The sequence below is a fragment of the Malaclemys terrapin genome, chromosome 6 (genome assembly GCF_027887155.1).
Source record: "Malaclemys terrapin pileata isolate rMalTer1 chromosome 6, rMalTer1.hap1, whole genome shotgun sequence".
In the NCBI taxonomy this organism is placed as follows: Eukaryota; Metazoa; Chordata; order Testudines; family Emydidae; genus Malaclemys; species Malaclemys terrapin.
In genome coordinates, this window is record NC_071510.1 from 109,983,320 (window position 1) to 110,006,253 (window position 22,934).

The window sequence follows — 22,934 nt, forward strand, 5'->3', positions numbered from 1 at the left end:
AATCACAACAGCCTTACTTACTGCAGTGTTTCAATCAGCATCATGCTACTTGATGTGTTAACCTTTGTCCTGCTGTAAGTTTTTTGTTTGAGTCTTTAATAACATCAGTGAGACATCAAACAGGTCACAATAAATCTTCTGTGGCTGTGATCAGACAAGTAGCTTAGGTCTCTAAGTACCATGTATGAGGTCACTAAGCAAGGAACACATAAGTGCTTCCTTTTTCTTATCCCTTAAAGGCAACTCAGCCTGGTTTGGGGCTGCAGGAGAGAAGGGACAACACTGGTGAGAAGACACACATGGGCAAACACTTGGAAGGAAAATGCAGCTTAATCAGCTAGACTTCTTTTGCTGATTTGTTTTTTGTTTTTCTTAACAGAGTTTTGGGATGATGAGTAGAGAACTAAAGTGTCCTTTTTTAAAGTGGTTTATATAGAATAATCTGAAGATAGACAAACATATCTAGAGTGTATGTACCTTAGGAACTCAGATGTTCCCCATTACCACAGTATCTGAGCCCCTCACAAACTTTAATGTATTTATCCTTACAACATCCCTGCGAGGGAGGGCAGTGCTGTTATCCCCATTTTTACGTACAAGGAACTGAAGCACAGATTAGCCTAGTCTAGTGCGCTAACCACTGGACCTTCCTTCCTTCTCTACTGATGTAGAAGTGAAAACATGTTTTTTCTTGTACAGTAAATATACCTAAGTCTGACTGTCCTGTACCTCCAGGGCCGGCTCCAGGCACCAGCTTAACAAGCAGGTGCTTGGGGCGGCCAAGGGAGAGGGGCGGCACCTGCGGCAATTCGGGGGCGGCAGGTCCCTCACTCCCTCTAGGAGCGAAGGACCTGCCGCTGAACTGCCGCCGCCAATCGCAGCTTTTTTTTTTTCCAATTGCCGCTGCCGATCGCAATCGCGGCTTTTTTTTTTTTTTTTTTGCTTGGGGTGGCAGAAATGCTGGAGCCGGCCCTGGTACCTCTCAATAATTTATAAATTCAGGATTGATATTATTCAGTGTACTGTACTGTATAACAGTTAAGTTTATTAACTAGATAATTTATGCATTTCTACAGGGCAGCCCCCTGGAAAGCCTGAACTACTGAGGTGTCGTTCTCCAGAAAAGGAAACTTTTACTTGCTGGTGGAAGCCCGGCTCAGATGGAGGACTTCCTACCAACTACACTCTGCTCTACAGCAAGGAGGGGTAAGAAGCTGTGGATAGTTATTCTGTGGCTTATTATTTTATCTTATGTACATTTACAGAACCTGAGTTCTCATTTGTTCTTAAATTGTAGTTAATTATCTGGAGAGTAAAATGTAATTTAAGATTTTTGTAAAAATTAATTGTATTAGGAAGCAGCAGTAGCAACTTCATAATTGAGATTGCAGCAGGGTTTCTGTTTAAAGCCACTCTTTCAAAATGCACTGAAATATTCTATGCAGTGTTGTTGTAGCCATGTTGGTCCCAGAATATTAGTGAGACAAGGTGGGTGATGTAATATCTTTTATTGGACCAACTTCTGTTGGTGAGAGAGACGAGAAGAGCTCTGTGTACGCTCAAAAGCTTGTCTCTCTCACCAATAGAAATTGGTCCAATAAAAGATATTACCTCATCCACCTTGTCTGTCTGGGATATTCTGACAGTCTTCGCCAGATTGCCTTGAAAACTGCTATGCCACTATAAGGCCCGGGCTACAGTTTGTGGTACAAATTTGGGGTCCTTTGGCCAAGGGGCTCCTGAGACACAAGACCACCCAAAATTACCTGTTTTTAAAATTACCATCTTTATATCGAGCCTTTCGCACAGAGATCCATAGACAATGGTAGGGTAGAGCGACACAAAATATGATCATGGTAAGGGCATTCCAGAGATACAAGTGTCTGGCACCAGAGTCAATCTTCAAAAATTTATGGATAAAAGTTATTCAATATATTTGTTTAGTTCTGAGAAGCGAGCTACTTTTGGCTTGTCCCAGCATTGTTCATGCTTGAGCAATGAGCTAACTTAATGTTGGAGTGTGTAGCTGTCTGCTGAGAGCAGGTTCATTCAGGAAGTGTGCAGACACCAGGTCAAACAGTGAGAGACAAAGTGTGGAGCCCACATGCTCATCTTCCTGCTTCTTAGAGGGAGCTGGGAAATGAACACAATTCCTGCAGTCACGGACCTCCTCCCCCACCCCTAATTAGGTTATGTCTACACTAGAGCTGGAAGGGGTAAATTCCAACTTAAGGAGACATACTCACGCTAGCTCTGATCGAGCTAGCGCACTAAAAATAGAAGTGCATCCATGGTGGCACGAATGGTAGGAGGAGCTAGTTGCCCCAAGTATGATCCCATCAATACTTTAAGTACGTATGTGGGGCAGCTAGCTCCTCCCACTGCTTGCGCTGCTGTGTCTACACTTCTGTTTTTAACACACTAGTGTTAGAACCCAATGGCAATAAAAAAAAGCTTAGCAATCCTCTCTCCATGCCGGTAAAATCCTCAGTGCATATATCCTCAACCATAGCATAACTGCACATAAAAAAAAAGTAGGGTTTCTCGCTTTGCCCTTGGGAGGGGTTTTTGCATGGGGTGTATAAACCCTCGGTGGTAACAAAGAAAGGCTTAGCGTCCCTCCCTCTGGCCCAGTGGGGTAACATTGTAAGCTCCTGTGCCCGCTTGGGCAGCATAAAATCTTAAGTAACTAAAAAATTTGTAAAAGCAATACCAACAAGTTGTAACAACATGTTTAAAAAACAAAAGGGTTCAACTGCGGACTCGGGTGTCCCGCAGTCGTGAACAACGGCGGCGTTCACGGTGGGGTCAGGGCTGAATGCACGGGCAATAGGCAGTGCGAACACGAAAGTCCCACTGCCTGGCCTGCTGGTGTCACAAAAGGTTGGTGGTCCTAATGCCCAAGCTACGAAAGGGGCAACAAAACCCCAGTTGCCTCTTTCACAGGGGGATGAGGACCAATCCCGGCTGGAGAGGGCTCTCACCAAGGTAAAATACAATCCCTGGGGTTCCGTCACAAAGCTTCAAAAAAGTGTGCATTCTTGGCAGAATTTCTAAGCCTGTATGCCAAGTATAAAAAGCAGAAGGGTAAAAACCTAGGGGCAGCTGTAAAATTAATATAAACTGCAGCAGCCGTGTGATATCAAACATTGTCAAAACAAAAAAAAGGTTAAAAAAAAAATCAGTGTGCACCCAACAACTAGTAAAAATTAATCAATTAAAAGCGCAAATTACTAACCAGGCAGCAACCCAAGCCCATGCCCAAAACAAGTTGCAGGGTCTTAAAACAAAACTTCCAGGCAAAAAAAGCAAAACGCACCGCCTAAAAGCACTGGCTAAGCAAGTACGGGTCCTTCAAAAACTCTTCAAAAATTTAACCATTCGTGCTCAGCATATGCCGCAACGGCAGTGAGTCTGCCATAAAAAAAAAATTAAACAATTAAAACACCAGTTGGCCGTGCGTTCTGTCCAGGTGGCAAGCCTCCCGAAAAATAACCCGGGTAACCCTTGTAAGTAATATAGTTTAAAAAAAAAACAACCAAAAGGGGTGGGGGCTAGTTAAAAAGCCCACCCTCCTTGCTAAATTGGAAATAAAACAAAGCCTGTGCCCATAAAAAAAAAAAATCAGCAAAAAAAGCAAAATCGGGCCCAAACAAGCAGGCAGGCAACAAATAAAAAATAGTAAAAAGTGGGTTAAAAGCCCTAAGGGCATAGTGGCAAAAGTAAAAAAAAGCAGAAAATACAGGCATCAAAATTTCAAATCCCCAAAACACTACTTAAAATAGAAAAATATAAGTTAATAAAGGTATCGTGTTAAAAATTAAGTAAGTAATTTTAAAAAAATAAAAAAAGTTCACTATAAATGCTAAAAAAAACCCTAAACAATTAAAGATTGTAAAAATGTTCAAAAAATTTTTTTTGGTTTCTTTGCACCCATTCTAAAAAAAAAAGGGTCCTTTTCCCAAAAAAATTCTATAAATAAGCCAGGCAAAAAAACAATCTAATTTAAATCATTAATGTATAAACAATTTAGTCAAATTTGCTAAAAAAAAACTTAAGGGGTGTCTATTAAAACTTAACTGCCCCCAAATGTATATACATGTAATCTATGTACAGCTAAATAAAAATTAAAGCAGTGTCAGGGGTGTTAAAAAAATAAAATACATTGGTTTTGTTTTTAAATAATACCACTAAAATCCATTTAAATCTTTCATTCAAAGTTGCAAAACCAAAAAATGGTTTTGGCCAAACACAAATAACTCAAGTGTTGTTTGGCTTTAGTATTTAACATTTAACCCTTAAGGGATAACTTAATGCTTTACAAAATTTAAAATGACGAAGAGTCCTGTGGCACCTTATAGACTAACAGACGTATCTTTTTACAGATCCAGACTAACATGGCTACCCCTCTGAACATTTAAAACGTTTTTAAATAAAAACAAAAATCATGGCTGCAGCAGGGCAGTCAAAGCCAAAAAAAATTCTATTTTTTTTTTTTTTTTTTGGTAACAAAATGGCAAATAAAAGCTGTAGTAAACAAAAACAAAAAAAAAACCCAGTGCCCCACACTAAGCCTTAAAATAGCTCTGTGTAATCAAACTGTCACTTTGCTAAAGGTACATAAAATTTCTGTAAACACAAAAAAACCCAATTACACCTTATATAAAAATTAATATGCCTAATGTTCTAAAAATTAAATGATAAAAAAATGCATTTTCCCCAAAACATGTGCAATGTATATTATAAAAGGGGTTAAAAATGCAAAAACATACCATACTACTTAATTAAAATCCTATTAGGGCTCCAAAAAAAGCCACAATAGGTTGTGTTTTCTTTTTCAAATGTTTTAAAAGCAAAAATTAAAAGTTAAAAGTAATCAAATCTCTGGTAAAAGTTAATTGTGTCCCTTTTAAAACAAAGTCTCTAAGCTGCTAATGGCTTTAAATCCAAAAGCAAGCCAAAAAGTGTCTGTATTAATGCAAATTACCTAACTAATGAAGGCAAAAGCCATTAAAACCTGGCCTGCCTATAAAACAAACACAAAAAAATAAGTGGGTAATTCCTCTGTAATGCCTGCAATCAGCAAGGGTATTTGTAAAAATATATATATATATTTTAAGCAATAATCTGACACCCCCAAAGGGGTAAAAATACGGTTGGGTTTTTTTTTTTTTTTTTTGGTCTTTCAAAAAAAAAAACAAAAAAAGCTAATACCAGCTAAAAAGCAACCCAAAATACCATAAATCTACTGTCATAATAAAAATTGTATTTTGTGTTCTATGTTTTGTCTTGTGTTGTTTGTCTTGTTGCTAGCACTGTTGTGTATCAAATGCTGCAAAAAACATTCTCAGGTAGCACACACCAAAATAAAAAAAAAAATTGGTTTTAAAGCAAAAATTATAAATACTATGAATCTAAAGATAATTAAAAATAAATTAGGCTCTCTGTCCCAGCTACAAAACAGCCTAATACAAAAACAAATAAAAATAAAAAATCATACTGCAATTTCACATAAAATGTACTAAAAGGCAAATACTTGCTTTGTCCACCTTAAAACACAAAATGTTTTGGATAATACTAAAAAACACTAAGATTTTAATACACTTGCTAAAGCAAAAAAAAATCACTGTTTAATACTTATCAGTACAAATAAATGCAGTATGTTTCTAGCATAGTAAGGCCAAACTTTTTAATTAAAAAAATTATCAAAATTGCACACCAACAGGCTCTAAAAGCAAAAATATAAAAAGTTAGCCCACTCCCCATATTGCACATAAAATCCTTCTGGGTACACCAAATCTCCCCTAAATCCAATAAAAACGAACTCTGTTCCTCCTATGATGGCCTAAAGTAAAATAAAAAGCCCTTTAACAAGTAATAGCAATCCCTAATCCCTAAACGCAATATAGTTGTTGTAACCTCCTAAACCAGGCAAACATCCACAACAAAAATTAAAAAGGGCTGCAACAAAATAACTAATAATTTAAATGGTTTTCACATGTGCCTCAATTTCCCCAAATAGGTGCATTTATGTTGTCCCTTTTCTTTCCCTTTGGCTTTGTTAACAAAACCGGGAGTAATATCAAAAGCCCCAAAACATCCCAAACAAAAGTGGTAAAACCGTTCTTGCTGCTTCAGGCCTGCAAAATCCTTCATTGCAATATAATCCTCCTCCGTTTAGCCCCGAGTCTGCAAAAAATGGTCCTAAAAAAGCACCTCCACATCTCTCCTCACCCCCACCTCCCCACCAGCAGTGGTAGCAAATTTTACCAGCCACCAAATAAAAGGCAGCCTCCATAATGCACTTTAAAAGCTTTAAACATTTATTTGCCTCTAAAACGCTTCCAAGTCCCAGCCTTCCTTCCCAATTGTACCGGGGGGAGGTCACCCTCCAACTTGCCCTCCTTACCCAAATATTGTCCCCCCAAAAAAGGCAAACCCTAGTAAGCTCCTTGTGGAATGGGGCTAATTCGACAGTCAATATTTAAAATATTCAGCAGCGGGCCATAAAAAACAAGCAGTTAAAACAATTTTAAAAGGTCATGGGGCTGGTCACAAGTGCAAATCTTACCCACCTTACAGTGACCACCTCCACCCTCAAACATAGTGCCAAATTGGCCCTACACATGCAAAACACCGTGCAAAAATTAATTAAAACCATAATTAAGGCCAAAAACCAACTAACTTAAAATTCTGTGTGCTCCCAAATCCAACAATATTTAACCCAGCAAATTCATAGCATCGAAAAAAATTTGCTCCATAAAGCCTGGCCCAAAAAAATCCATTCCCACTCAAAAATTCCCCCAAAACAATAGCCTTTTCGCTACTCCTAAAAACTCACTAATTAAAAGTGCACAGGCATAGCCTGCTTCTTCACGGCCGTTGGCCCTATAAAAAAAGGGTGGGCCCCTGGTATAAAAATCCAACCAGGCCTTTAAAAAAGCTGCCTCTAAACCCATAGTCCATCGCAATGTGTAAAAGGTGGCTCCGCCCAGTAACACGGCTAAGCTGTATGTGCTAACTACAGCCCCCAACTATCAGCACATATAAATTGCAAAGGGCAACACCTGGCAACTATAACCTATAAAACCCCCTCAAATAATGTGTAAAAAAAGGGCAATGCCAAGCCACTTTTACAAGGTGGGTCAACACAGCTGCTAAAAAGGAAAGCCATCAAAATATGCCCCCACTAAGGCACATCTGTTTACCAATATCTCAGCGTGTGTTTAAAAAACCACCAAGCCTAAAGTGCTTCTCAACTTGCTGTTACAATCTAAAACGCAAAAATTTTTAGTGCATTGGCCCGCTGTTATTCAAAGTATTGTTAATGTTTCTAACTATGTTGTGTTTAATTTTTCGTAAATCACACCCAATGTTTTCCTGCCATTAATGCACACCCAAAAACAACTAACCATGTTCCAGACAAATGCCTCCTCCTTTACAGTGTTGCAGCACATGTTTCATCTAAAGAAAGCTGCCTTTGCCACAGCCATCCAAATGGAGCATCTATGCCAACAAAAATGTGTTATGCTATGTTTCTAATAACGCCAATAGCCACTACTGGCTAGTGCATGCAATTGTTGCCGCCCTAACAATTTTATTTGTGCTATATTGCTGTTTATGTAAAAGGCCAACGGTAACCCTAGCCATCGTGTCAGAGAAAGGGTAAAAACCTAAGTGGTGATCCCTCACAACAAAATGTTGATTAGGGGTCAAGGGGGGGACTGTCACAACCCAATGGCCCCCTCCCTCAGGGGGTCCCCTGGGGAGGCAAATCAGCATTGTATGTTGCTAACGCTATTGCAGGTATTGCAAGGTATTTTGGAAAGGGAAAGGTGTGAGTGTGGAGTGAGAGGTTCCTTTGCAGGTTACAAAAGGCCATAAAGGAAGGAAGGAAGAAGGGAATGGGTTAACTCGATGCTCCAGCTAGCTCCAAAAATAAAACTCTATCTCCAGCCCAAGGCCATGGCACACAACCAACTCTCGGCTGCCTGCCAAAAAAAAACGGGGGCCTAAATTCCAACCCCAACCAGCCATAAAAAAAAAAAAAAAAATTCAGCTAAACAAAACTGCAGGGGCTGCAAAAACTAGTAAAACAGTAAAGGCCAGCAAAAAAAACCCAACAGTTTCGCGTCCTTAAAGCTGGTGTGTTTTTAAAAAGCTTAAAAAGCCACAAAAGGCCAGTTTAAACTGGTACAAAAAGCACGGGAAACAAAGATCCCTAAACAATATGCCCCCAAAAAAACCCCAAACTTAAAACCTTCCTAAAAGCTAAAGCAAATTAAAAATTAACAGCAAACCCTAAACGGCCTGTGCACAAAACAAAACTCTCGTCTACCCTTCCCCCTCTTCTTCTTCCATTATGCCCAGGCTTGGCCAGCCTTGGGTTGTGTGTGTGTAAGTATAAAAATGGGTTAGGGCTCGGGCACTAACACTTTTTTCCTTCTTCTAAGTAACATGGAGGCAAACCCATCACTCACCGCTGTTATTTTATTAATAAAGCTTTAAAATTTAGTCACTTGGTGTGCTCCTTCATCTCCTCCCCTAACAATCGTGCAGCCTCAGCCTAATCACCTAATGCCTCAGGCAGATTGGTAACATTAATCTGTCACACTAGCTAGCCACAGGTACATCTCTTGGAGCTGGAATTTACACCTTCCAGCTCTAGTGTGGACATACCCTCAGTCTGGGAATAGCAATAAATATATTACTCGGGACATAAAGAGAGGCACAAACTGGATTTTTGAGGGGCAGAGTGTGAAAGACACAGAATAGGTTTTGGGTATGGGGGAGAGATGCACAAAACAGATGTTGAAGGTATATCAGAGATAAAAAATGAATTTGGGGGGGGAAATGAATGTTTGAATTATTTAGTATTTAGTAGGCTTGTTAAAAAAATTTTCCAAGGCCACCTAGTACCTGGCACTTGGCAGAGGCAGGTGGCATGCAGTGGGACTCACTTTGCTGCTGTTCTGAAAGAAAACCAGCTAACCCCCTGCAGCATTTACCCAGCTGAACACTCCCACACACAGCTGATAGAACACACTCTTTGGGGGCCATGGTGTGCAGATCATCTCAGTATCTAGGGCCTACTGCACATTTTTGAATGCTGGGGATGAATCCTGCCTTATTGCTCCCCTGAGCTGGATCAGCATTTTATGCGTTCTTCCCGTCCCCCAGAGCATGAGTGGGTGATATCCAGTCCTAAGTAAGTAGTAGTGATAGTAGTAAAATTCATGTGCTTTATTCTGTATATTTCCTGATCACTACGTTTCTTTAATTTCAGAGACAAATCAATCAATGAATGTCCAGATTACAGAACTGCAGGCCCCAATTCCTGTTACTTTGATAAAAAGCACACCTCACTTTGGGCAATCTATAATATCACCATAAAGGCAACCAATAAGATGGGAAGTAACCTCTCTGAGCCTCAATATGTGGATGTGACTTACATAGGTAAGACATTAAGACTTTTTTAAACAGTGGAGCCAGAGGCAAACTGATCCAAAGTGCATGGGCTTTCAGATCCAGTGTTCAGGACCCAGTTAATGCAGAATTGTAAATGACTTTCCAAGGTGCAAGGCAAAGGTGATTTAAACCCTTTATCCCTTTTTACAGTTCAGCCAGACCCTCCTGTGAACCTATCTCTAGAAGTAAAAAAACAAGTAGATGGAAAACCGTATCTGTTGTTGAAATGGCATCCACCTCCACTGGCTGATGTCAAATCTGGGTGGCTTACTCTTGAATATAAGTTGCGACTAAAACCTGAAGAAGGGGATGAATGGGAGGTAAGATTTTGCTAGTTGGTCTTCTCTTTTCAATTATATTATATCCATGAATGTAACACACCAGACACCATCAAAAATTTAGCATTACCAAAAGTTGCCCTACAGTGCTGTATGAGAGATCACAGTATTTTCCCACACCTAGAGAAAAAAATAAAGTGGTATCTCAGATATCTCTGTGTGGTAACCAGTGGCAAAAATATTTGACTGTATATTAACTGTAGTATTACCATACTCTTTAAATTGTCAGTCCTAGTTTAACCATGTTCTAGATATGGGTTTGATTGTTGTTGTACACCATGGTAATCTATTCTAAACCACAGACATAAAATTGCTAACAGAAAGCTCAGTAACAATCGGTGGTAAAATTATCTGAAACTATTTCCATCCATGCAAATAATCATTAGATTCTATTGGCAGGCTATATAATGACAATGTATGCACAAGCCTTTACCTCTCCCTGTCCTTAAAACTGGGGACATTTTCTTTGGGTTCCAAGCTCACAACTCTTTCTTCTGCCTTCAATACTCACTTGAGCTCCGTTCAGAGTTCCATCTTTGGTGCTCCGTCAGCTATTGCTCCTCCAAAATGCTCTCTCTCTCTGTTGGCTTGTGTTGCTCTTTTCAATATCCTCTAAACCCTTTCAAGTTTCACATTTTCAAAATTCACGATTCAGAATGATTTTTTTTTAACTGAGTACTCCGCATCACTAGAGGATGTCCGCTTTCCCCATCACCTTCATCATCTGCTGGATCCTTCCTTGTTTTTCGCATTCATAAACCAAAATAAATAAAACTTGGGAAAAAGGGAGATCCAGTCCTGGTGTGTTTTCACAATAGTTTCACTTAAACATTGCACTAGAGCTAAAATTCTTTCTCACAGCATTATATTAGAAAACTGAGAATGCTACATAATAAATGGACCATTATTCAGTTCCCATGTTGCAAATTCTTATGTTGCTATCTAGTTTCAGTACTGTTCATTTTACACTCCCATTACTTTGTCAACTTTCTAAATAGCCTAAAATTTTTATAGCAAAATGCTTCAGGGATGAAACCCCATGCTCTGGATGTCCCTAAACCTCTGACTACCAAATACTGGGACTGGATGACAGGGGATGAATTGTTCAATAATTGCCTTGTTATGTGCATTTTCTCTGAAGCACCTGGCATTGGCCACTGTTGGAAGACAGGATATTGGCTAGATGGACCATTGGTCTGACCCAGTCTGGCTGTTCTTATGTTCTCAATTTTTATGGGTTTTGTGTTGTTTATTTTTCAGACAATTTTTGTTGGACAACAAACACAATACAAGTTGTTTAGTTTAAATCCAGGAAAGAAATACCTTGCACAGGTACACTGCAAACCGGACCATGGAGAATGGAGTGAATGGAGCTCAGAAAGTTATATTCAAATCCCCGGTGGTGAGTTATTTGATCCTCCTTTTATTAATTATTTTTAAATTGAAGTGAATTTAGTACGTTAGGTAGCTGCCCCGCTAGCAGACCTGAAGACTGAAATCCTGTATTACCCACAGGACAGATAAAACATTGCTAAGGTAGCAGAAATGGTAGCTTCCCTACACCATGTTCTCAATTTGCCTCAGCCTTGATTACTTCTGAGTAAGAAGGTGGTTCATTCTCCTTACCCATTTAAGCATTAGCCACTCCACTGAATCTGCCAGCAAGGGTGCTGTTTAGTGCCTTTTAATATAGTGATTTTGATATGTGGATACTTGTCCATTGCGAACTGCACTGAGATTACTGTATAAGACACCAAACAGCCATTAACATCAGATGGTAATAGTTCTTAGTCACTGCCTACAGGGGATGTATTTGAACTGGCCTAAAGGTATAAGGCTTCGTGTACTATTAGAAATTCTCAAAGCCATCCAGTAGTTGCCCCCTCCCTATAATTTCATTAATTATATTATACAGGACTTGACAATGAGATGGCTAAACTATTCACAAAAGCAGATTTATGCATGGCATAGATGCTGCCCTTGCTTTTCTGTCCTGTGTTGGTGTATCTGGCTGTGGCAAAATTTACCCTCCTCATGTACTTTTTACTCTGATAGGGTTTTTCTCCTAGGCATTTTATTTCCTGTGCTGTGCCATCAGGTGAAGAACACCTAAATATCAAGCACTAATATGATGCAGTAGATCAGTATGTACAAGAGATGGTCTCAAGCCACAAAACTGAGTTTGGGGGTTAGGCCCATTTTAAAGATAGGTGCCATTTGCAACATTTTTATCACCCGCTTTTTAGCTGCTACACTGTATGCAATTAAAGCATTCCTGCTTGTATTTTCTAGACATAGAGTTGAAGGATATGATTGTCTGGATCTTTGTGGCTGTATTATCATTTGTCATTTGCTTAATCATTATCTGGATGATGGCTTTGAAAGGCTTTAGGTAAGTCACTGCCTTACTGTTTGTATTAAATCTAAAGGATTTAGTTAATTACCTTTAAAAATAAGCTTTTAATATTTGTTTTAATTTTTCATTGTTTTTATGGCCTATTAGAAGCTTATCAAGAAATAATTAGATCCTGAACTGAAGTAAATTTAACGTCACTGGAGATATGCCTATTTACATTGACTGAGAATCTAGCTTTGAGCTTCCTGTTTAGTTTTTCCTAGTTCATTTGGCAAACATATTATAGAGTATTCCTACTTCTGTATGCCTTCTATTGTGGCTTTTTGTTTATTTCTCGCATGGTACCATAGTAGCATGAAGTGCCCAGTGCTGGAAATAGTGTTGGCTGGTTAGGTGCTGCAGCAAAGCGATATGCGTAACTTATATTATTTTTCTAGTGAGACATAGTGAAATGGTGCCGCTTTTTTTGTTGTTTGGTTATTTGTTTTCACCATGGAGTCTTTTTTGTTTGAATAGATATTTAGAACCAATTATGCCTATCAGTGCCTGTGCCGGGGCTTTGCAGAACCACATTGCCCCATGGGGAGTTGTGCTGTGATAAACTTTGGGCAAGTGCCTGGTGTTGTCTCCTTCTATCCCTCCCTGTTCCCTTTGGGGCACTATGGGGGCGTTTGAAGGAAGCATTCCTTGAGCTCCCCCAACTACAGACAGAGATTGCAGTTGTGATTGTGACAGGCTCTTGCATGAGGGAAAGCTCCTTGTGCCCCCCTCCATGTCCTCCCACCCGCTCAGACACTAGCTAGCCATTAGAGCCTGAGCCCTGGTCTACATTAAAAATGCATGTCGCTTTAACTATGTCACTTAAAGTGTGGCAGTTATACTGACCGAACTCCTGGTGTAGACAGCGCTATGTCACTGGGAGGACTTCGCCTGTCGACATAGCTAATGCCTCTCGGACAGGTGGAGTACCTACACCAATGGGAGAAGCTCTCTCATCAGCATAGGTAGTGTGTCTTCACTAAGTGCTACAGTTGTGCTGTAAGTGTAGACAAACCCTCAGAATATTCCCCTGTGAATAGGAACAGTTTAGCAATTGAAAAAGCACACTAGCCTGAGGCCTAGACGTACTATTTGAAGTTTAAGACTTCTGCCAAAATCACTGATTACAGTCAGAGTGAATGTTAATTACTCCATTCAGTTTCAGTTGAATAGTGCATTTTTATTCAGTTTCATCACCAAAATGTTGTGTAGTGTTGCTGTATGGTGTTTGCAGCTGCTGTGTTCCACACTTGAGATAGATGCATTTCAGCACCAAAATGATGTTAGGTGCTGTACTATTCCAAATATTAGTAATAATAGAAATAAGTGATTCTGACAATGTATATCACTTACAGTTTATAAGTACCGTAATTAACTTCACCACAGTATTTGCACTATTCCCTTTTCTGTATAGATATGTAAGGCACTTAAAAATGTTTACTGAGCTATACCTGGCTGACACTGTCCTGGGAAGGTGTCACACAGTAGGCTTGGGTCTAATAAGAAAGGTATCAAATACGGTAGAAATGTTTGAACTGAACTGGTATCGAAATGGGCTAGCAATTGGGGCAATAGGGTTTGTGCCTTCACTTCTTATGTTCTCTGCCTTTGTTTTTTTCAGTATGGTAGCCTGCATCTTACCACCAGTCCCCGGGCCCAAGATAAAGGGACTCGATACACATCTGCTAGAGGTGGGTATTACTAAAGAATATAGTGGAATTCAGTGCTTCATACTTTGCCAAGCTTTTGTAATAATGAACGCAACAAGGATGGCATTTGCATTTAATACTGGAACAAGCCTTTACCCTACCTAGGTACTTTATAGCTTGAATTTGTTTGAAGAATAAGTAAAATGGCCAGGTTGATAATATGGACAGGACATGCCTTTAAGCTAGTGCCGTCACGGGGGGAAGAGTGTATTTGAAGAGGGGTTTTGTACCAGCAGTTACTGTCAGAGGCATTGTATCTGAAGCTATCATAATGCCTCCTGGTGCACCAGGGCCACTTAAAGCCTGAGTGACTCTTGTCAACTCTTTTTTTCATAGGATAAAGTATGTGCTCCCCACAACGCTCTGCTGTCCAGAGGAGAAGAGGTGGCTGGGCCATAGTCTTCCATCATCCTGTCCCTCCCCACCCCATTGGCTGCCTAGTACCATTGTCATCACTAGATTCCCCTGGTCCTTGTGTGCCGTAAGCACAAGTTTTGGGACTATCTGGCCCCTGAACAAGGGGTTCACATGGGTGCTTGTAGACTCCCACTATGTTTTGCACCAAAACAAAGTTAGGTTTAGTGTAGCCTTACCCGTATAACTGCACACATTACAGCAACTGCAGCATTCAAGCACATTTTCCATGTTATAGGCGTAGACTAAACACTGCGGTCTCAGTCAGGGTGGGAGAGAAATACTAATAACAGATAAATCTTACAGTTAGCCACAAATATGATTATAATGTATATTGTTGTTATCCCCTCAGACAGGGAGGTCCGACGAGTTTTTGAGCGCTCTGGGTTGCCAAGACTTCCCTCCAACATCAGACTGTGAGGACCTACTGGTAGAATTTCTGGAGGTAGATGACAGTGAGGATCAGCAACTAATGCCAAGTCATGAAAAAGGTCATCCCAGTAAAAATATGAAGTCAACACACAAGGAAACAGACAGTGACTCAGGGAGAGGGAGCTGTGACAGCCCTTTCCTACTCTCTGACAGGAGCAGGGAGCCCAGAATCCCTCCATCAGCATTTCAAACACCAGATATCAGTGAAATTTCAGAAAATAATGCAAGAAAAAGCAGCTGCGAAATTCAGAGCACAGACCTAAAAGGGAAAATACCTTATTTTAGCATTGGTAGTACAAAGTTATCTACGTGGCCTGGAGCTCAGCTATCTAACAATCAGACTCCTAAATGCTCCTACCACAACATTACGGATGTTTGTAAGATAGCCCTTGGCACCATGAATGTGAATGTTACATCAATTTTGGGGGGAAATGAAGAAAATCAACAGTCACAATATTCTAAACCCACTGAAACTATCAGTGAGGAAAAACTGGACAAGCAAGGAGAAGTGGAGAGCTTGCATTCCAAAGCTGACCAAGACAGAATGCAATTGCTGCCCAGTGAGAAGTCACCTTTTTTGTCTGCTAAACTAATGGATTATGTAGAAATTCACAAAGTCAACCAAGACGGGGCGTTAGCTGTATTGCCAAAACAGAAAGAAAATGGTGGCAAAACTGAAAACTGTACTGTCCCTGGAAACAGCAAGGAATATGCAAAGGTCTCAAGGGTTGTGGACAACAGCATTCTAGTAATAATACCAGTTTCAAGAGTTCAGACCACACCTATGTTTCAAGAACCTCCAAAGGAATCTGTTCAGATCCTTCAACAGAGTCAAACAGAGAAAAATATGAGCTATTGTTTTACAACTCCAAGTGAGTGCAAAATAGACACTGGTGGATTAGATTACCTGGATCCAACTTCCTTTATGTGCTCCTTTAATTAACTGAAAGTTCGATTATCCTTCTTCAGGTAACACTACAGAGTAAATTAAATGCAATTAAAATGGAATGTTCTAGTATGTGGATTACATAGAATTACACTACTAAAGCTCAGTTGTAGCTCACACCTTTCTATGTTTTCTACTAGCTGATTGCAGAACAAATGATTTCATTTCGAATTCTGATTTATAGATTTACTTTTGTTAATAGTTATGTACAGTAAAACAAAAGTATGTGACATGGTTTCTTGGAAAGGGGTATAATAAAGAGAAAAAGGGGATTTGTAGGTTGATGTAATAGAATAAATAAACCTCAGATCATTAAAATAGATTTTCAATTTAGGAAGAAAGGACAAGGAAGTGGATATTATGTGCCATGGAAACCTACAATGTAAACAAATTGTTGAACTTCGCATTTCTTCTATTATTTGATGAAAACTAGCCAAATATTGCAGGTTCAACAAAGATACAAAATTGGGGGAGGTTGGTCAGTATACCATGATTAAGGCTAAGATTTTGTCATGGATATTTTTAGTAAAAGTCATGGACAGGTCCTGGACAATAAAGAAAAATTCACAGAAGCCCATGACCTGTCCATGGCTTTTACTAAAAATATCCGTGACAAAATGGGGAGCTGCAGAGTCCCGACACCACCCACGTGGCTGGGCAGCTCAGAGCTCCCGGGGCCCCACTGCCTGCGGTGGATCAGAGCTCGCAGGGGCCCCAAGCTACCCTCACCACCGTTGGGGGCAGAGGGACCCTGCAACTCCCAGCCGCTGTGGGCTGAAGTCATAGAGGTCTCTGGAAGTCCAGGATTCCCTGACTTCCGCAACCTCCAGGACAAAATCGTAGTCTTACCCATGATTGTTCATACAGTTCTTAGACCCTGTATACTGCTGATGAACTACTATGGCATACAGTGTATTTTTTCTTAATGAATTCTAAACACTGGTATAGGTTTTTCTATTATATATTTTTCTCAATCCTAAAAAAAAAAAGTTAGTTTTTTGGATGGTGACGATTTCATATATAAAAAATAATATATTAAAGTAATTGTAGCAAAGTAGTAAATCACTCTCAACATATTTTCCTGCTTCTTTTCAATATGATGAATAAACTACATCCCACCCATCTCTTAGCCAAATAGAACTGAACAATGTTCACTTTTATTGAAAGAAAAGAACACTATTTGATAGACTGCCTTATTGTACATAATATAAAAATCTACTTTAGTAAAAGCCCATGAGTTCAAAATGTATTTTTGAAGACTATTTTTCTAAAGTAAAAATAAAATATTTTCTAACTTCCCAGAACTATTTACCTACCTGGCAACTTCACTGATTTTTTCTGCTGATGCAGGAAGAGGTGATAAGAAGTGAAGCTATCATTTCAATAGTGAAACACCAAAATAACTAAAGGAGACCTGTAGAATAATGAAGGATATGAAGTAACTTTTGAATTTATATTTCTAATAGACTGTAGATGTAATACAATGAATTGAGAATTATGTAGTCCATTTATTTTATCAACTATTCCTGTAAAACCAAGTGGAATGCTAGGTTTGGGGGGCTTTGTCCCTCCCTAAATTGCTGTCTCCCTGCTGGCCTTTGGACTGTTCCATAGAAGTAACTGTGTAAAGTCAATCTGTGATGGAATGACATCCCCCTACATCGTAAAAGATAGACTTTTCCCTGAGCCAGGGAGGACATTTTAAAGAAGTTACGTTTGCCAAAATCAATATCTCCCTGTCCAAGCTCAATAGGATGAAGAGCCATGACCCCTGATGTCAAAGAGCCTCTACTCTGCTAAAATTAAGGAGGAGGAGGGGTCATACATTTGATCTGGGGCAGTTCCTCCATAATGAAAATGGACCAATAGAGCCTTCTGCCATTGCTAGTAACTGAGGCTGGCAGGAAGCACCCCAATCACCCCAAAATGACAACTGGAAATAATGGCACTCCTTTTCTGGCCCTACCCCCCACCCAAAGAAAACCTTAATTTTCTAAAGGAAAATACAGTCAAATAATGATTTATTTGTCTCCATTGCAATTGGGCTAAGTACAGATTACACTTAGCTGAGTAACATCCATAGGTATAGTGGCCCAGTGGCATGGAGAAGAGGGTCAGGCTGAGGATAGAGCATTGTGTTGTGCAAGTGATGGGAAATATATTTACAGGACATGCACTCACCTTCCCTATCCCACCTCTTTCCCTCAACAGCTCTGGAGTTTTCCAGTAGGCACCTTTTCGGCCTTGTGCACTGAGTCAGCTGCTTAGCCAACGTACAGAAGGGCCCATCTAGTAGGGCCCACACATACTACCTTCGAGCCAGAGGAAAGCCCCTCTCTGTTCACCTATCCACTTAACTTTGACACAGTAAGACTTTGGAGAGGCATTATTTTTTAAAAGAACACTACATTATGTAGATATAAAATACACTCTGTCTGTGTGTGTGTGTGTGTGTGTGTTTGTCTATCTGTCTACACAGTGATCACCCTTAAAATATTTTACTTTATTCTGGATAACTAGATAACTTTAGTGCAGTGTTTGCAGTATTTTCTGGACATTGTATAGGGAATGCCATGATTATTGCAGTGAAATTATCTAGTTATCAAAAGGAAAAAAAAATGGGGGGTGCACACTGAGTTAATACACAATGACCCTATCTGTCTCTCTGTTTGAAAGTTCTTCATTGGGACTTCCTAACTGTGGACTGGTACAGTCACTTCAGATCAGACACACTCCTTTTGTTATTACTGATAGTCATACCTAAGCCAAAAAAAATTATTATTAAGTATATTAGGGCCAGATTTTCAGGCTCACTCTAGGCCCTACGTGTCTCATAGTAAAAAGGCAGGTTACTCAGCCACCTGTAGATTCCCCTTGCGTAGGGGAAATCTTTGGAGTTACATACAGTTAGATAGCATAGGGAGTACAGGCAGGGAAAAAGTGATGTGTCCGGATACAATGACTTCTTAGGACCAGAGGCAAGCAGTCACAACTTAGAGCAATCTTTAGCCATCTCGACATTTCATTAGGGGTTCAGTCAGTCCATATCCCAAGGATCAGGATTTTATACTACCTTTGTCTGCTCACCTCTGTTTCTGTACTGAGCATTGCCTGGCTGGACCAGCGAATCTGGATCATTATGATTTTCTGGGATAGGTCCATTCTAGTGCAAACATCCCACTATTAATTTGAAGAACATCAGATGATAAGGCATTAAGAGACGTATTTTCAGAAACTCAACACATGCAAACTCCAAATTGCCATGAGGAGAAAATGGGCATTTTTGCCTGCAAACACGGGTTTCTACACGCATAAAATGGAGGCCCCTTTGAACATTTGGTCTAAAATATTTGTTGTCATGCAAACAAGGTGCCCAATCTCTCTCTCTGTGGGAGATCTAATATACAGATAAACAGACCCAATGGCCCAAACCCAAAGGGAGCAGAAGGACCATAACTGCTATTCCATGCATCAGTTGGCAGAGCACCTGTGGAAGGGTTGCAATGCAGCCTAAAGCAAGTCCAGGGACATAGATTCTATCCTGCCTCCCCCGACCTCATGACACCAGATCACTGTGGCTTTGTACAAAGAGGTTAAATTTCAGCTTATGTGAATGAGCTGCACTCTCCCTGGCCGGTTTGAAGCAGCTAGAGTGTAATTCAGTCTAAATACATCTCTTGTGTGAATTGTTTGGGTTTCCTTTTTTTAAGGGGGGTAGAGATGTTAGATAATTATACGCAAATGATTTTCCAAATGAACACCCTTCTTGAAATTCTCAATTGCGTGTATGTGTGCATATATACACACATTTAAATAGTAATTTGATTTTAAATAATAATTACTCTTCTCTGGATGTGTACCTTCCAAAAGCCAATGGAGTTTTGCAGAACATGCCCTCCGAATTTGATCCATTGACATTTGGAAGGTACATGTGCACATCAAGTAGAGAATAAAAAATTATTCTTCAGTCGGATACTCATATATTTATGGCTGTTTGGATGTTCAATCATTTAATCTTCATAATGTCAAATAGGATTTTTATTTACAGCTGTTTAAGGAATATGTTCTCATGTGGGAATAAAATGAGATTATGTTACAGGTAGCTATAAATCAGGTTTCTGCAAGGGCACCTTACACTAGCCTAGAATAAGACTTCTCACATCACCTCTGATAGACAGATGGATGAATTACCTACCAGAATTCTTCTCAGTAAATAGCCCTCCAGCAGTTGCTTTGCTATTCAAATATCTCACTTGGGAAAGATGTTCAAATAGGCTCCACACTTTTTCTATGTCAGGTTTGTGAATATGTTAGATCAATAGTGCATTACTTTTTAAATAAAGTTTAAGCTCTAAACTGTAAGCATAAAGCCTCCACTGAAAAATGCTAATTTGTTTTTTAAAATACACTAAATTACTTTTAATTTTTTTTTAAATTAACTACCTCCCCTTCGGGTCAAAAACAGTTTTATAAATAAAAGATATACTTTCCTTCAGTATTGAAAAAGATGATGTCTCATGTGTTTAAATTTTCTAATTAGGCTGTTTTTGTTTTAGCAGACACATATTTGATGTATGATACCCTTATTTTCTGTGTAATGTTTGGTGCTTTTAAGTAGTTGTCTATGTGCTTTAGTGAATTGAGGACATGTGGTCCCAAAACTACCTGTCACATGAAACATATGATCTCTGAAGAGTGCTCTTTATGATGAAATAATCCTTTGCAGTCATATTACATACAAATGTACATATCTGTCCATATACAGTACTAATATGGGAAAGTATGTGTCTATAGAACAAAACTGAATAACAAACCTGTAATCATAATGGATTTGTGTTGAAGCAGTGAATGCTATGTAAATGTTTTGATGTATGTCAGTCTAGATCGCTTGAACTACAAATGCACTGTAGCTCTAAAATATTATTCAAATATTTAAAGTACAGTAACAGCAGTTAATTAAAAGTGAATATTCAGCTTTTACTTTCTGACCTCTAAAGCACTGTGCATGTGGAGTTCACGTTATGAAGCCAGCTAATGTGCTCAGTCATTTTTCATTAACTTTAAACAACTTGAAAGAGTTATACAGGGAAACCAAAGTAACCTGGGCCAGTTAATGGATAACATGTGTCCTTTCTAAAGCCATAAGGTCATATTGAAATCAAGCACATCATGTTATTCGGCTCCATATTTTCAAAGGAATCACTACCTCTGTTTTTTTCCCTCCCTTTAAAAAGGCAAACAGAAGCATTTTACTTGAAGTGTCAAATTGGAAATAATTATTATAGCAAATACAAAAAAAAAATCGTATGTTACAATTGCTTTTGTTGTATGACAGCCTGTCATGGAGGCACCATTTGTGTTGCATTAGAACATTAAAATGGGTTATTATGGATGCATAGTGAGGTGGGATATTTTTGTGTGAAAAATTACATGTCTTTTCAGTTCATTGTCAGGCCCAGACTGGTGTGTTGGGCATCTACCATGTTCCTGGCGTGTCAGTCTCTTTCCTGGGCTGTGTGGCCAGTTAGCTAGTCACTGCTGCTCCCTTACTGGTGCCCAGCTCATCAAGGGTGAGTGAACTGAGTGCCTATAGGTATTCAGGTTCTAGATCAGCCAAATTGAATTGAGCATTTGTCATAGTGTTTGCTGTGCTCAGACACATGTTGGTATTTAAGCTGCTGCTAGGTTGAACCTCTTCAGCCCTTTCCTCACTCTGTGGTAATGGAGATTAGCTACCCCTTTCCCAACAGTAAACTCACATCTCCTCCACCAACACCACAAATTAAAAAGCAAGGTCCTTGGCTCCCTTCTGACTCCCATACCTATGGAGGTCAGAAAGAGGAACTGTATTTCCTAGATTGAGGTAGAAATTCCTGCTGCTGTGGCTCCCAAGAGTCTCAAGACTCTTGTGGTATCAACAGCTGCATCTCTTCCCTCCTTTTTCTCTAGGCCAGGTATCTGCAGGATGCAATGAATAAATGATGGGTAGGGGTTAGAAATAAGTGATGCATAAGAGTTGTTGCAAGTGAGTAGAATGAGAGAAGAGTGCTGGGTGATACAATGAGTGCTGGGTGATGAGGAAGTGCATGAGTGGATGACTGAAAGGGTAGGATATACTAGAGAGGGAGTATGTCTACACTTCGAGCTAGAGATGTAAAGTTCAGCTCAAGGAGGCATTTCTGCACTACTCTGCTCAAATTAGGCAGGAGGGGCTAGCTGCCTGAGTACGTACCTACCATCTTGGATGGGTGCATTCTCAGGGCGGCTAGTCCCTGCTGTCATTCGTGCTGTGACAACTACGCTATTTTTAGTGTAGCTCCATCAAGGCTAGCACAGGTATGTCTCCTCAAGCTGGAAATTACAACTTCCTGCTCCAGCACAGACATGCCTATGAGAGAGAGAGAGAGAGAGAATGAGTAGGATAATGGTGAGAGTGACTCAGGAAAGGTTGGAAAATGGATGAGAGGTGAAAAATGGAGCAGAAGAGGACAAGGGAAGAATGAGAAGAGGGAACACTACTAAAAGAGTTTGAAAGACAACATTATGGAAGGAGGAGAAATGCAGGGAAAGAAAGAATGGAAGAGGAATAATGAAAAGAGGGGATTATTAAGAAATTAGATGTTAGAAAACTGACAAAATCTCAATGGAAAAGAGACACCAAAACATAAAATAAAATAAAATAAAATAAAAAGTGACAAAGAAAAGGGAAGAGAAGGGATTAGACATTGCTATGGGTAATGAGAATATCCACAGCTACATTAGATAGTATAAAAATATATATGGGATAGAAGCCCTCATGTTTCAGTGCCTAGTATAACAATAACCAGTCAGATTTATGAGGAAACTTTCCCTCTGGGTTGGTTATTTCATGATTATCCTCTCTGGGGTTTCTTGCACTTTCCCCTGAAGCATCTGACACTGGCCACTGTCAGAAACAGGATACGGGAAGAGCTGAACCACTGGTTTTATCCAGTCTGGGAGTTCCTATGTTCTGAATAAGAAAAATGCAAGGGAAATATAGTGGGCCAATTTTTGTAATTTACTCATTTGCATCATTTAAACCACACACACTATTTTAACTCTAACATTCCTGTTTCTCTCAAGTTATCTTCCTTTTTATCAGTCAAAGTATGTGGCATCTTCTCAGCCTCAAGCAGTGAAAGACTGATGATTCCACTAAACAGGCCATTGAAATTTATAGGAATCATTTGATTTTTGCCTGTGACAATATA

At 39.6% G+C, this 22,934-nt stretch overlaps 1 protein-coding gene across 8 annotated transcripts in view; it reads left to right on the top strand.

Annotated features, from left to right (window-relative positions):
• The window catches only part of PRLR (prolactin receptor), a 346,542-nt gene extending 325,446 nt beyond the window's left edge, over positions 1 to 21,096 (top strand). For 7 of the 8 annotated variants that reach the window (XM_054031490.1, XM_054031492.1, XM_054031491.1 and 4 more), the window contains 7 exons: positions 1,077 to 1,206; positions 9,287 to 9,456; positions 9,619 to 9,788; positions 11,067 to 11,208; positions 12,099 to 12,198; positions 13,823 to 13,892; positions 14,677 to 21,096. In XM_054031490.1, the coding sequence (XP_053887465.1) occupies positions 1,077 to 1,206; positions 9,287 to 9,456; positions 9,619 to 9,788; positions 11,067 to 11,208; positions 12,099 to 12,198; positions 13,823 to 13,892; positions 14,677 to 15,699 (1,805 nt within the window). In that variant the 3' untranslated portion in view covers positions 15,700 to 21,096. Of the gene's footprint in view, positions 1 to 1,076; positions 1,207 to 9,286; positions 9,457 to 9,618; positions 9,789 to 11,066; positions 11,209 to 12,098; positions 12,199 to 13,822; positions 13,893 to 14,676 lie in introns of those variants that run through there. The other variant, XM_054031496.1, reaches the window with a different exon arrangement.
• Positions 21,097 to 22,934: the final 1,838 nt, after the last annotated feature.